Source organism: Athene noctua, chromosome 4 (assembly GCF_965140245.1).
Source record: "Athene noctua chromosome 4, bAthNoc1.hap1.1, whole genome shotgun sequence".
NCBI lineage: Eukaryota > Metazoa > Chordata > Aves > Strigiformes > Strigidae > Athene > Athene noctua.
Genome location: NC_134040.1, coordinates 2,865,901 through 2,881,159, shown reverse-complemented (window position 1 = coordinate 2,881,159; position 15,259 = coordinate 2,865,901). Strand labels below are relative to the sequence as shown.

Below are 15,259 nucleotides of genomic sequence, written 5' to 3'. Positions count from 1 at the left end.
TGTAAGTTTGTGCATTTACCCCATGGTTATTTTTTGTTTTGTTATCAGTAAAATACAGGTCTGCTGGGAAAAAAAAAAGCAGTAATTCACTTGTGTATTAACAGGGACTACAACATGCAACACTCCCTCTAAATATTAAGATAATGCTGTAGCAGGTAATATTCAGTAATATTCACCTGAAGCTCTGGAGTGCAACTTGCAACAAAATCTCAAGATCTCTCTGCTCTGTCACCCTCATCTAAATCTGTGGCTTTAAAGCTGGCCAGCACTCCAGCAGGCTTTAAAGACAGATAACCAGCATGAAGTCTCACCAGCTTTGAAGGGCAAATACCTCAATCTAGAACCTCCGGGGAGGGTGGAACAAAAACCAAAACCAAACCACACAGTGCCACACCGATAAATAAAGTGCCATTTAACAACAGTCTAAGACAGAGCTGGAAAGGGCAGGAAAATTTCTTTTGAGAAGCCACAAATCACAGTCAATCTCCTAAAAAAGGAAGAGCCATCAAATGTAGTCATTCCTTCCAAATGATTGAAGGAAAACGACGGACACCTTTTTTTTCCTCATGGAGTAAGAAGCAATAAACTTAACGGACTGTAGAAAAGCTGAGTTTAGTGCCTATGTAAAACAATTCACAGAATGTAAAACAGAATTTAGCAGAGAAATTTGCCTGCTTCAGACTGATGGGAAAAATTTTTAAATGCCTTAGAAAAAGGAAGGGAACAGAAAATCCCTCATTCTGTGCAACAGTTTAAACATTTTCCAACATTTACCCTTGCAAGACCACTAAGAGACGCTTGTTCTTTTTAGCATAAGTGGACTGACGGACGCTGTGGTTTTGCTGAGCCTCCAGGACACCGGAGAGGTAACGCTGGAAGTGGGTTGCACTGAAACATTCAGGACTATCCAGAGTTTGCCGATAAACTATCCACCTAAACAACAGAAAACAAGGAAAGAAGTTAATGCTCTACGACATAATATTTGTTTTCTTTTGATTTTGAACCTGCCGACCAAAAATAAATTTGACAAGCCCTAAGATTCCACATCTCTCATACCACATGGGAAAGAGCAATTTACTTGGCCTTCTATCATTTCCAGCGTAAGCACATTCTTTACATTACTGCCAAAAGGTTTTGTGGGGGTTTGTTATTTTTTAATAATATAACGTTCAACAGCTTCTTCAAAGCAGCACATCATATGAGTAATTCTGATCTTTGCTAGTGATGCAGTAAACAAAAGTTTTATGAATCCAATTCAAAAGACAATGGACATGAAAACACTGCAAAAATAAAGAGTAACGATGGCATTTGCAGGAAAACATGATGAAATGCATTATTACAGAACATTCAAAAGTCACCTTATGTGTTTGCCTTATAAACAGAACCACAAAACTGTTCTGAATCAACTCGCTAATATCAAGACACTCAGTTAAAAGTAATACAAAAAAAACCCAGTCCAGAGCATTGCTAAGATTAAATGCTAAGATGTTTGACTGTAAGATTTAAAAGGATTTTTTTTTTTTGATATTGCAGAAGCTATATCATGACAGAGAATGGCAAATTCCTACAACAGATTTATCTTTTTGCCATACAATAGATGTACATGAATATATCTCCTGCTACTGTAGAATAGAAACCAGGTTGGATTAAAAGCAATGCTGTTGCAAGGACTGCTAGTATAGACTTTTCTCCAAGAAAAATGCATTTTAGACTCGCTACAAGTCAACAAACAGAAGCTCTTCACCCCTTTCCTTCAAGTTGTGACAACATCCAGACTTGCTTAAGGCAGGATTCATTTGGCCCTTCTTAGTCTGAACTGTAGCATCAGTGAACGTTCCAGACACACGTGATAGATCTACAGTGATACCTGTGGTGTTCTTCATATGGAACATCAACAATGAAATCTTCCGCACTATCATTCTTGTCTAAATGTCTAAAATCTAAGAGGAAACCTACCAGGCATAACACAGTTAAAAGAGATACCTGGAGTAATAGAACTGATGTCCCCTAACCCTATGGTGTGCTATGTAGAACTAGTTAAGGGGCCACATAAGAATAAATTCAGTAAATATTATAACACATCTGTTTAGAAATTAAAAACTGGGACATAAAAATAAATAAATAAATGAAGTGCAACATTGACAGATTCGTTTCCTTCACGCCGAGTAGGTCTTTGGTGATTAGTATGACCACTGCTTTGGACTGTAAAACCAGAACTGTACAAACCTTCCACGCTCCTTGTTAAAAGTTACAAGAAAAGCACAGAGATCGCTGCAACGACATCCTGGCAGACCCGTAATGATGGTGATAACCACCTAAAACACAGGGAACAGGTAAGAAGTGGGGCAACCTGAAGACTTGAAATGAGCTACAACAATTACACAGTCTTAAGGCTTCTATCTTGATAAAAATCTTAAGTCTAAACGCAAAATTAAGTAACGCTAACCACAGAAACAGCGAGATAGTGTAGAACTCTAACTGTGTTTATGCAGTTACCGATATGAGTAATTTTAGAAAGACACGTTTTCCCTTGGTTTTCATACCTTAAATACTGTGAAAGGATAATTAATAAATACATCAAACAGTATTATCAAAACTTTTGCATTAAAATCTAGTCTGCAGTATTAATGCAAAAGTCAGTCAAAACACCACAAGAAACACCAAAAAGGTTACGTTTCCTATGTTGACCAGGGTACATTCCAAAACATACAACAGTATTCGAGCAAAATAGTTCAAAAAGGGATGGTGTACATCAAACAGTCTTGTCAAACACAACGAGCAGCTCTAGGTTAAGAAATTATGTCACCTTGGTGTCATAAAGCACAACTATAGAGCATATGGAAGTTAAAATGAGGGTATTATCAACTGTGTGGAGATTTGATGGCCTTTTCCACGTGCGTCAGTTGTCACCTATGCGTACAAATTCAAAGGGGTTTTCGATGTCACAGCTACTTCCCCTACAAGAGGTAGATCTACCAAAACAGGTTGCCCAGGATAGTGAGGTGGGTGTACTGGATCTTCCTGGAAGTAGGGAGGGGGGCTTTGGGCAAAATGCAGTCAGCCTAAGGCATCCATTTACCCCCCAGCAGCTCTTTACTTTTGCCACCGTGTCTGGCACTCGTTGTGGCCATCCTGGTTCCTGGGGTGTCAGGGTTTGCTTCAGAACTCCCTTACTTCGCTCTGCTACTCCATTTCCTTGGTGGTAGCATGGGGGTGTGGGAAACACTGTATTCCTTCACCGTGTGCCTGCTCCTGGAGCACCCCGGCAGTAAGGTGGCTCTTGTTAAGTGACTGAATCGATTTGGGTGTGGGCAGGTAGCTAAACCATCACCTTAACCCCTTCCCTGTATTCTCCCTAGTAAAGAACAGAACAGACCTAATGAGATCAATACACATAATGACCCGCTCAACAGCCAAAAACATAAATCCCATGGTGAGCTGCTGAAAACCTGAAAAATATCACAATGAAAGACAAACAACGATTAATAGGATGGGACAATTCACTGGGTACGAATTCAGTGAGCCTTCCCCTGTGTGTCAGCGGCTTTCCACGCTCAGATGAGCTTTCCAAGGCCACAGTAGGCATCCAGACTAGCAAATCCCAGGGAATCCCTTTTTTGATTCCCTCAGCCCATAAGAAAGTCCTTAAGTGTAGGGGTTGATCCTTGAGAGGGTTATGTTCTCCTAATCGAGTGCAACATAAGCCACATGCATGAAACACTGGGGTTGCACAATTCCCTGCCTACAGACCATCCTGCTCATTGCCTCTTTAAATAAATCTTTGCTCCCTGAGTGACTTTGTTTTTTGGGCAACCACTCTAAGAAGTGCTCCCATTTCTCTGTTTCCTTTATAAATACATACCACACAGGAACCAACTCGTCCACCCGAGCACTTTTTTCTCCCCCTTCTGTCACCATTCTGCCCCCTGAATCCATGTGCAGGGCTTCAATACTTCCACACTTTCGCCTGTATCCTAGAGGATGCAGTGGTGAACCACATGTTTTTAAGATTGGGCTAGAAAGGAGGAGCAGGTTTTATGCATGAGGAAGAAGGTGGTGTGTCACGGTGATCAGAGGGTGGATCTTGTCTTTGGAGCACTTCGGGTGTTCCCTCCTCTATCTGCGTGGTGCAGCAATAATGATCTAACTGCATATTCCCCTTCCTTACTGCTTCTTCCTTCGTGACTCCCACAGGAGAGGGGGGTTCTAGATATCATAACCCCTCCTCCAAGAATGGTTTTGGGGAGCTCTTGAGCCAATGCATAGTGAGCCACTGTCAAGGAGTGCCAATATCCCTGGGGAAGACCTGTGAATGTAAATTGGATGCCTTCCCACGGGAGGGCAAAGCGATCTCTGTTTGCTTCCTGCAAAGGGACCACGAAGAAAACATCCCCCGCGTCCCACAGTGGGTGTCCTCCTGCAGGGCTGCACCCACCCAGCCACACCAGGCACTGCCACTGCTGAAGGACCTGGATGGACATTCAGGCACCGATAAATCAACTGTTAATCGCCAATTTTTGTTTGGTTTGCAGACCAGCCACGCCGGGGAGTTGCAAGGTGCCTCAGTTGCAGTTTCATTCCCAGGTAACCAACATTTCACCAAGCAGTTGCCTGTTGTTTAGAGCCTCCAAAAACATCTGTAACCCAGCTCTGCCTCCTACCAGTAACTATACCACTGCCAAGTGATAACATTTGAGTCCTGGTGTCTACTAATAATGTGATGGGTGTTTTAAGGGGGCCGAGGGGGCAAGCGATCATTAAATGCCCTTGGTTGTTTTCTGTGAGCCTTAAACAGATCCACCCGCTGTCCCCCGTTAACAACACCCTCTACCCAGTCTCAGTCTCCTCCACTAAGCAGCTAAACTCCTCCTGGAACTTAGACAGGTCCAAGGCTGAGCAAAGCATCTGTTCTGTCACAACCTCTGAATTTCCCTCCCCAGCTCCTATTATTTCAGTTTTTAATCAAAGGGCGCAATACTGCGTTATTTCCAGATCCTCTAAAGGATAAAGTGATTTGGGATTCCCATTCCACCTTCTTCGACAGGGAGGAAAAAAACAGTTTCACTTTTGGAACCAGAGTCTCCCGCTCTGCTCCACTCAGGTGACTCCCTCAGGACTTTTTTCTGATCTTTTGAGTCAAGCAGATCAGTACGAGGTCGGTGATTCACCTCGCACTGCATATCTAACAGGGTCTCTCTGACCTTTCCCTTTTAGCCTTTTCTTCCACCAACTGATTTTGCAGTTCCTTCACTAAATCTTAGAGAGGTTTTATGTTTTCTCCCTCAGCAGGTTCGTGTACACTCCTATACTGCTGGGCTGCCATCAGAGCAGCTCCCAATACCCCACATGCCAGTGTCTTTCCTTTTCTTGTCCTCCTTTTTTGCCCTTCTGCTGACGCTGTCCTTTCTATCACTGATTTAGGATCATGCCAACTACTGTGAGTCCGTATCACCCCCGGTAGGGTGAGGCACGCTTTCAGTTTTTCAGAAATCAGGAAGCAGTCAAGCACTGACATTTCCCAGGCAGTCAGGGCTTGCCACTGCTCGACCCTCTCCTGGCTTATAGCTGAGGGGTCACTTCCCAATTCTCCTCATCCGTGTTTATCAGATGGAGAATGTGTATTCCAACTGAATCCTCCTTGACTCAGGGAATCCTGCCAACTACGCCAATTAAAACATCACGTCCCAATTTCTTAGGACCACGACTCAAGATTCCCCAATTCCCAGGTCAGGATTCAAAGGTGAAACCACACCAAGGATTGTTCAAATCACAAAACTCAATATTTTTTTTGGTTACAACAGAGATTGGCATGCAACTTTGTCAGTAAGCCTTGCAACCTCTGCAACAAGTGGTAAACCTCATGACATACACTGACAAACCTTAAAACATAAACTGACAGGTCCTACAACGTGCCAGGACAAGACTTAAACATGCTCTGACAACCTTGCCTTATACACAGGGATAGAGAATAAGAGGAAAAAGAGAACAAGAGAGAAAGACAAAAAAAAGAAAGATTTCACTAGTCCTCGTTCTAGTGTTAGTCCAGCCAGCCCAGGGGTCCAGTTCTGGTGGGGTGCAGCCACCCAGGGCTTTGACTCGTGTCCTTTCATAATTCCTTGCCCCTCCTCGGGATGGGCACTTGGACTCGTTAGGCTAATTAGGCATCACGTGCAGTTCATGCTTCTAGAATTCTCCTTGTTTTGGTGCGTGTGTAGTTTGTACCTACAGATTCCTTTGGAAATGGGTCAGTGGGCTTGGGGGTCACTGAGGAGCTACTCCCCCCTCCCTGCAGGTGTGATCATTGTCTGACATTTCCTTTTGGCGTGTGCAGTGTGAAAAGGGCTTCTCTATTGACCCTTCATGGGAGAGTCACTCAAGATAGGGAAGCTCAACCCCAGAAAAGTGTGGTCCCACCTCTGTGGGACCCCCTCATCTCCCTGCCATTACTGCACACTCCTGGAGTTTCCACAGAAACCGTTTCCTTCACCAAAGTTCTTTACTGAACGTTTGAGACATTCAGTATGGTTTCACTGGACCATTATACCTGATAACCAGTCGTCACCCAGCATATCGTCCTGCTACTAGCAGACATACTACCTCTTCCCGTTTCTAACTACATGATATTTGGAGATAGCCATCAGCAGACTATTTGTATCCTACCCTCAAAATCACTTTGGGATGCTCACAGGAAGCGAGTAGTCATAATAAAGGGAAGCCACTCAGAAAATTCAGAGGTACTAAGTTTTCACATTTTATAGAATTCGGTATGAACATTGCAAAAAGAGTTTTCTTTTTTTAAACATACACAGAGACAGGTACACCAATGTTAAAACCATATTTAAAAACTTTCATAAGGGTTTATTAATTCTGAAGTGTCAGTATGGTCTCTGAACCAGATCCCAGGAAATCAGCCTGCCACCATATTGCAGTATTCAAAGAGAAAGACTTTATTCCTGCTGCTTTGATTTTCTTGCTTAGTGCAGATTTCAAATGCTGGAAAGTTACAAGGAAATATTTTCCCTGAAAATGCTATTTAAAGCACTCCTTCAGTTTGACAATTGTCACTGCCCCTATAGAGAACCGAGTGTTCTACAGATAATATCAGCAAATGTTAAATATCATGTGCTACCTCTATGCTATTTAAAGGACTTTTATGTTCCAGAGAACAATTCAGTTAAATTATTCAGCAATTCATAAAAACAAGCTACTGCTTTAGGGCTAACTCTCTCTGGACATTAGAGAAAACCGTTCACTTGAAGATCTCTGCCTCATTTTCTGCCTCTATTTTATCAGGCTGAAGGGCCATTAGCACTTCCAAAAGACTGTTTAAATGAAAAAAAAAAAAAAAAAAAAGTAATGTAATCAGGAAAACAGGGCAGAGCAATTTATTCCAAGAAACAGACTTGAAGCAAGTTCAGTGTGAACTGGTGGCACTGCAGAAGGAGGCAGAGAGCATGGCTAAACACACATCAGTACTTTACTACATTCCCTGCAACAGAACCAATGCCAGACAGAATATTTGCTAAAGATTGTTAGGGGTAGGAAGGATGGTTGAGTTGCTTCCTTACCTTATCGCTTTCTGCTTTGCTGTCAGGAATAATTTCTGACTGTTGCAATAAAACAGGAAGATGTGCTCTCATTACTGGCTCGTGACTGACACTGCTGACTGTAAAATGTTGCACAAACCTGCCAAAAATAGAAGTTTTATTTTCCTACAGTCAAGACCAAAAGATTTCATTCATATAAATAGTTGGGAAATTACTAAAATAAGATTGTTACAGGGTTAAAAAGAGGCTTCCTAGAGAGGAAATAACTAATCTCAGAATAAAAATACCCAGTGTGAAGACAGAGCTATTCAATAAGTGATTTTTAGATGATTATTACATATACCAACGTATTTTTGTATTATTTCTGACAAAACCGATTCCTTGAAAACAAAAATAATTTCTCACCTCTCTAATTCTGGAAGGGCAGCAGATATTTTCAGCTCCCTGCATCTTTCCCCAGAAGGAGAAGACACGGCATTAAATAGCTTCTGAACACTGGAATGCCTAAAACAAGCAAATTAATTAAATGGTTAGTTAAAAGGAGAAACCTAGAAATTTATATTCTGTAAACCAGATGGCTACATATTAACTAGTACAAAAAAAATAAAGTGAGCGTTGCACTAAAAATACAAAAATTCCTTTTTGAATCATTATCAAGATCTCCAAAGGGCAGAAGATTGTAGCACACAGATAATGAGTAATCGCACCAGAGTAGGTGACGTGAACTTACAGACTTTTTTGTTCCACAGACAGAAATTCTTCCTGAACAACCCTTAAAGATAATCCTGAGTTTGTGGGGTTTTGCCATGAAGAGAAAACCTGGAACAAACCAGAACATAAGCATCGCTATTTTACAAAATGTCTTTAGGAACCGGTTTTGTTCACCTAATAAGTTACATGCATTTATAACTAGCTATTAAACATTTCACAACACCGGTTTTGCTGCAAGAATTCAAAATATGGAGAAAGTCTCCACAGATCAGATTTTGTAAGGTTCTCTTTGGCTAGACTGCAACTGCTTTTAGAAAAGACTTTATTGAAACGGTCTAGTTTTCCCCCCATCTTCATAGCTGGGAAAAAACAATCCTAGGAAAAAAATTTACCCACTGAAGTAGGAGCACCATTCCCGTGTATCTTTTAGTCGTAGCATGCTTTACTGATAAAACTACTAGGTATTAATAGTGCAACTGCTCTACAGCAGGTACTGCATTAATATAAGTCTCCTTGAAGTAGTAGTGTAATTTTCATGAGGTAAGATTGCAGCAATCATTTCTAGAAATTTAAGAAAAACTCTCTTCCTTTGCAGAAGAAAAGAGAGCCCTTTGTTTCTCTAGGGAACAGTGTTTTGGCTCGCATCCTACTGCTCTAGCCAAGTCACATTAATATGAATGGCACTCTGAACCTAGAAATCAGATTCAGATGAATCACAGAGTCATTTAAGTGTTCGGTATTTCCCTTCTTTTAATAAGTAAAGGCAACAGCCATTGTCATTTTTCACAATAATTTGCTGCAAGACAAAACAACTCGGGGGAGGGGGGGGAAGACTGCTTTCCATTAACAAATCGGCATCCTAAACACAAGGGTACAGAGATAAAAACCATCAAAATAAAATAAACTTTTGATATTAACAAAGACAATATTGCTTATGTAGAAGGATTCATGCAATCAAACAAATAACCACTTCAAAACATGTATAAGAGACTAAGGAAAAAGCCTACAAAGGATGGAAAGAAGGATAGGTCAACAGAAAATTGTGTTCTTTAGCAGTCGAAGGGCTAGGGATAAAGTGAAAACACAGGTCAGACTGAGACAGAACTCAATGGAAATAAATCGGTCCTTTTTGTAAAACTTAATGAACGTTTAAAAAAAGAGCTGCTACAGCATTAGAGAAGATAAAAAAAAACCCAGAGGAAATCAATACAACCCAAAGCGTAAGCAAACTTTCCTCCCCTACCAATTCGAGTGAGGATGTGAAATGTACTGTCCTGTCTTCATAGGACCTGCAAACCACATTCCAGTCCCGTGTGCTCAAAATCTTGCAACTGTCTCAGTTACACGGAATTTAATACACTGAGATCTGGAGGAAAGGTCAATCGCCACATTTCAGGGAGGCTTGGAATAATTAAAGCATAGGTCCAATAAGTGAGGTGCTATGTCATATGATTGTAGAAGGGTAAAACTAGTGTATTTTAGTCAATCTTTGTAACTAGAGGTCCGCAGAACGACTACTATGTCTGTACAACTTCAGTGGCATGCAGACTTGTAGAAAAAAATTTTGGAGGAAATCAATAAATACCTGAAGGTAAATACTAACAAACTACAATAATACATTTCCGTGGCTTACACAGTCAGGTACACTTGATCTTATGAATAGTTTCCATTCATGAGATAACATCTTCAAGACAAAAGACAGGTTTCATCTACTTGAACTCGAGCAAAGCAACTGCTACGGTGCCAGATGAGAAACTTAAACTGCAGAAGATGAACCTCAGTGTAGAGCTGTACAGTAAAAAGCTAACTCAAAGGAAGACCGGAATAAATAGCACAAAAAAAAAAAAAAAAGCAGAAGGTTGGGGAAATTAATCAACAGAGTTGCTGAGGGAATGCTCCGTGACACCCTTTGTGATGAATTTGGCATAAATTGAAGTGAATTGACAGCATTTTAGGGAACTAAGTTGGGAGACAGTCTACACAGCACTGAGATGCTTCATAGAAAAACAGAAAAACTGTAAGTACAGAAGAAACAGAAAGAAAAATAGGAGGAAGTTACGTATGAAAGCAAGAATGAGCACAGAAACATTTCAGGAATCAGATGGAGTATCAGTGGGTAGCAAAAGAGAATGAACCTGAAGGAGTTTTTCAAAAAATGAGCATGATTTATTAATTCAAATGGATAGCAAAGGCAAACCGAGGGCACCTCTGAATATTCTCACAAGAGAGAACTATTACTGCCTCTGTACAATAACCAAACACCCTCATCTCCGATACTACACACAGTTTGGATATCTACAGCCAAAAAACAGATCAAAAGAAAAGTATTGCAATGATCAGAAGAGAACTTTTTATAAAGATAGATTAAAAAGGATCTGGTTTTATTTTATTAGGCTAGACAAGCCAGAAAGAACAGGTCTGAAATTTCTGAATACCTCAAGGACGTCCGCTGGTAGAGCAAAAGAAAAAAAACGAACAGATATAAAAGGAGACCTAATAAAATAGGCTGAAAATGCAAACCCGAACAAAATAATCCCAACCACTCAAATAGCAGAACAGTGGGAAGAATCTAAAGACTTAAGCTAAAAGAAGGAGCAATTTTATGGTAACATTAATATTACCAGTGGGGACTACTCACTGAGCTAGGTGGTCTTTTCCAGTCCAGTGTTATGATCACACACTAAAACCCTTGTGAAGTCCTAAAATCTCCAGGCTCATTTCCTCAAAAGTGCTATTGTTATAAAGTTTTGTTTATTAAAAGCCTCTGCATTACAATGCATGAAGCCAATCTACTCAGAGAATAATACAACGCCATATGGGACACTTAAAGACTTTAACAAAACTTCCCTAAGGATCGTGATCCAAATGTGTCTAACCACAAAAAAAACACAATAGAACCTCTGCCACTACATACAATTGCTGTAGCCAATTATACACCAGTGCTACATTTAAAATGCAACTACTAGAAAACAAGCTTTTAGAGCACTCACTGGCTTCAGAAGACAAACTGAAAGCACATGGTGAGCATTAAACTTAACGAGCAACACAATCACTAGAAATGCATGCACAAGTTAAAGTTTCTCACACATGCAAGTTCCTAAGATCAGGAGCAATAATTCTCCTGGGAAGGGCGACATGGCAGGGCAGCCCACAAGAATTTTGAGTTTGTGAGGCAGATGCCACAGATGACCCAGAGAATCAGAGTTTCTGGTTGGAAGAGAGCTTCTGGAGGTCTCCAGACCCATCTCCTGCTCAAAGCAGGGCTATTGCTGGCATGAAGATCAGCTCAGCCATGACTTTAGGCAGCCAAGTTTTCAAAAATCTTCCAAGTGGAGATTCACTCTCTGGGTGTCCTGCTCCAGTCACTGCACCAACCTCCTCCTAACGTTCAGTCTGAATCCTCAAAGCTGCAATCCGTCGTTACTGCTCCTTGTTATGTTACCTGCCACTACTGACAGAGCTATCTGTAACAGTCCTTCCTCCTGCAACCACCAATTTTATATAAAAGATAAGCAGCCTCAAAAAAATCACATCAGCCACCTCTCTCAATACCCTCTGTGAATCCCATCCAGCTTTGTAGAACAGGCTTTCAACATTCTTCCTAACGTGATGCTCCCTCAGTATTAACTGCCCCTTCTCCTTTCCAAACGGTGCTTGTTCACTGAGACATAGGAAAAGGTTTCGCTTGTGAAGACTGATGCAAGAAAGACCTTGAACTTTAGCCCTTCCTGCATTTATTTACCAGATGACAAGCTTTAGTGGCTCAACTAACTCGAGAAATAAACCCCTTCTTTCCAAATTTTATTAAGACAGACATCCACAAATTCATCCTTGCCTCTCATCTGAAACACAAAGATTAACTGTGTGCTTTTCCCCCTCACCCAAACATTATTTATTTTTATTTTTTTTTACTTTACCTGTGAATAAAAAGCTTTATAAATCTTTGTTTTGGGGAAAAGTGCAATCATCAAAAAGTTGTCTTGGGTATGGAATTCAATTGGTAGATGAGCAAGCAAGGAACTTTTGACGTCTATGAAGAGAGCAGCAACAATACTGGTTGAATCCTAGAAAAGGAAGAAACCGGACAAATAATTAACAGTTATTGAAAGTGAAAAAAGGCTTAATACATTAAATAGCAGAGACCACAAGAGAACTACTAGTCGTAGCTAGGCAGGCATGAAGATCTGAATGTTCATTAGCTTGCACAGTGCAGGTATGGAGCAGAAGGATCAACTGGAGCCACTCACGATACTCCTCAGTTTCTACTCTGCAGCTATTAGAGGTGTCAAGCTTTAAAGAAAGCATCTGAGATTGTTCTAATCACCTAAGCCCTGTCTTGTCTTGAAAAGGAAAGCTTGCAATTCAGTATCTACTCTTTTCCCTACACGAAAAACTAGACCTTTAGCCCCTTCCTGTGCTAAAGCTTCATGACAAAGTCACCTTCATCTATACCCACAGATCCCCTCTGACACAGATACCCTGGAAGAATGAATTCAATGTCAGCTAAAAAGATTAGAAGGATAGCATGGTGCTATTGCAAACTTTTTATTTTTATACCACACTCTTGAGTTTTTGACCTGAAAGGAACCACGTTGCAATTAGATAGAACTATCAGGCCTGTGATTTAAAGTGCAGGTCACTCGCATGCTGGAAGTGTCCCGTTTCTCTCGGATTCTTCAATGAGCACAAGTTCTACTAAATCTATCACTTCTTCACCTGAATTATGTCTTCACCAACAGGAAGCTCAACATTGGTCTCCCTCAGTAACACTGAACTCAGGTTGTCCAATTCTTGTTCTAATAAAACACCACTCACCCTTTGTTTTCTGGATTTCATTATTACATACATTTATTATTATTTCATTATTTACGTACAACTTGGCCAGATGCTGAAGAGTTTTTATGCTCAAGCGTTGACTTCTAACTCTCCTCACACCAAAGTATTAGTAAAACAGTACAATTCAGCAATGTGAAACATCCCCGGAAAATGAGGATTCCATTACTTGGATAACACTAAATTTCTGATTTGAACACTATCTCCCTTTCAACAGGAGAAGTAGGCAAAGAACTCTACTATTTTCAAGAAAAACCTCAAGTTGGGGAAACTTATTTAAGAATCAGTATCAATTCAGTATCAATTCAGAGACATTTGCAAGCAGAATCCCTGTCCTTTGCCGACTGAGGGATTAATTATAAAAGTAATCCTCTCAAAGTCATTGAGGTTACTGAAGAACATACAAAAACGTTCTCCTAAAAGAGAACAATTTCTCTTAAGAGAAAATGATTTTTGGAACATGGTCCACAATCCTGATTACTACAGGATAGCTTACAGATTTCATGAGAAGCAACTACAAGGCCAACTCATACATGCTGCAATCTGCATGTGAAGTGTCCAGCAAAACACGCTCCTCCTCCTGGAAAATGTTTAGGGTTCCACAATTGGAAAAAAGATGCAATAATCCCCACAGACATTAGGTTAAATGAATGCAGTTCAAAGTTTTACAAGATGTTAATGTTGTGAGAGTAAAGTATTACTTAGTAATATTTGTTCGATTGATTAATGGCCAAAATAAATGCTGGATTCAGGTACTTATAAGCTAAAAGACTTGGTCTTAAATAAAACCTTAAAACCAAGCACACAGTTATCTTAAGCTTTATACAGTAAAGACTTCTATACAGAAAATGAAAAGATGATACAGTTTACTGAGACACTGAACAGCTACAGAAGAAATTCTGGAGACTGGGTGACTGAGTAGCTGGTTGGTTTTCCTTTTACTCCCAGGATGGCTGGTAGTAAGCCAAAATAGTGCTGCCTTATGAGATGGAGGACTCTGCTAAGACTGGGATGGTTTCTGCTTTAGACCTTCATGGTACAGTTTTGTGAGGAATCTACCCTGTCCTCCATGTACTTGATGTTTGTGAGCCTCAAGGACTTCAGGAGCTTAGGTGGCAGGCAGGTGTCCGGCTTCTCAGCACGTGCTGGAGGCAGAAGTGCAGATGCTTTCAAGTCAAAAAGAGAAGCATCTAGCAGGTGTGGTGATAGAGCTGATAAGTAACTGTACTTTGCATCACTTAGATTATTTGTGTCTTTTACTTTAATCCTAGCATTAAATTATCTTTTCTTTTCCATCAAAGCGTTGTTGCAATAACTTTCAGAAAAAGCGTACTAACAATTACCCTTCTTCTGTCACTTCTTAACGTTTTAAGCTCTCCACCCTTGTATTATGCCAAGTCAGTTGAACAATAAAATGCTCTCTGTCAAGGTTTAGCTTTACACAAAAAAATCTGGCATCAGTTCAAGAATGACAGCCAGGTCCCATAAATAGCTGCTTTCATGAAAGTGAGTGTCTTGACTCAAACAATAGAAGGAAGGTCAGCGTTAAAATAACTTCTGAAACTACCAAAGGGCAATCAATATGATATAGAAGAAAAGGCAGCTAAGGTAAGATTCTCTTCACTGTTGTGTTTTCATCTCAATTGAATCACACACTTTTATTGTATTTTACTGGTTTCCTCCATTATATGATGAAATCATAGCAACACAATGCTTTCTGGAGGTCACCAAACAAATGTGTAATACTGTACCTGAAGAAAATAGAAACTAAAGGAAACAGATTTTTTTCTTTTTTTCCAGTACTTAGGAAACAATAAACAACCAAAATAATCTCTTTTCCATTCTGAAAAAGTGATAGTTAACCCAGCATGCCTGCCTTAAAGAGGGGAAAAAAAAAAAAAAAAAAAAAAGCTGAGTTGCCATCATTAAACTAACTCTTAATTCCTACTAAGGCAGAAGACCAAACTATTAGTGTGGGAAGTTGGGCAAGTGAAGTGATACAAATTGATCACAGGAATGGCAAAAGTCTACGCCTGACACTGTGTCTTTTATTGTAATTACTCAGAATATGTGTAATTACATGCAACAGGCCTTTCTTTCTCATTTCTCAGCTTGGGAAACACGAACCGGTCATCCCCTTCACCCTGTCAGTTACACAACACCCCGCG

The 15,259-nt window shown here is 40.4% G+C and overlaps 1 protein-coding gene across 2 annotated transcripts in view; it reads right to left on the bottom strand.

Moving 5' to 3' along the window:
• Nucleotides 1-15,259, bottom strand: part of DNAAF9 (dynein axonemal assembly factor 9) — an 83,852-nt gene that overhangs the window by 23,023 nt on the left and 45,570 nt on the right. For both annotated transcript variants that reach the window (XR_012633522.1, XM_074904261.1), the window contains exons 22-27: nt 12,176-12,322; nt 8,278-8,366; nt 7,953-8,051; nt 7,569-7,686; nt 2,227-2,315; nt 775-933 (exon numbers count right to left, since the gene is read on the bottom strand). Coding sequence is in view for 1 of the 2 variants with exons in the window: in XM_074904261.1 (XP_074760362.1) it covers nt 775-933; nt 2,227-2,315; nt 7,569-7,686; nt 7,953-8,051; nt 8,278-8,366; nt 12,176-12,322 (701 nt within the window). In the remaining variant the exon portion in view is untranslated. The remainder of the gene's footprint in view (nt 1-774; nt 934-2,226; nt 2,316-7,568; nt 7,687-7,952; nt 8,052-8,277; nt 8,367-12,175; nt 12,323-15,259) is intronic.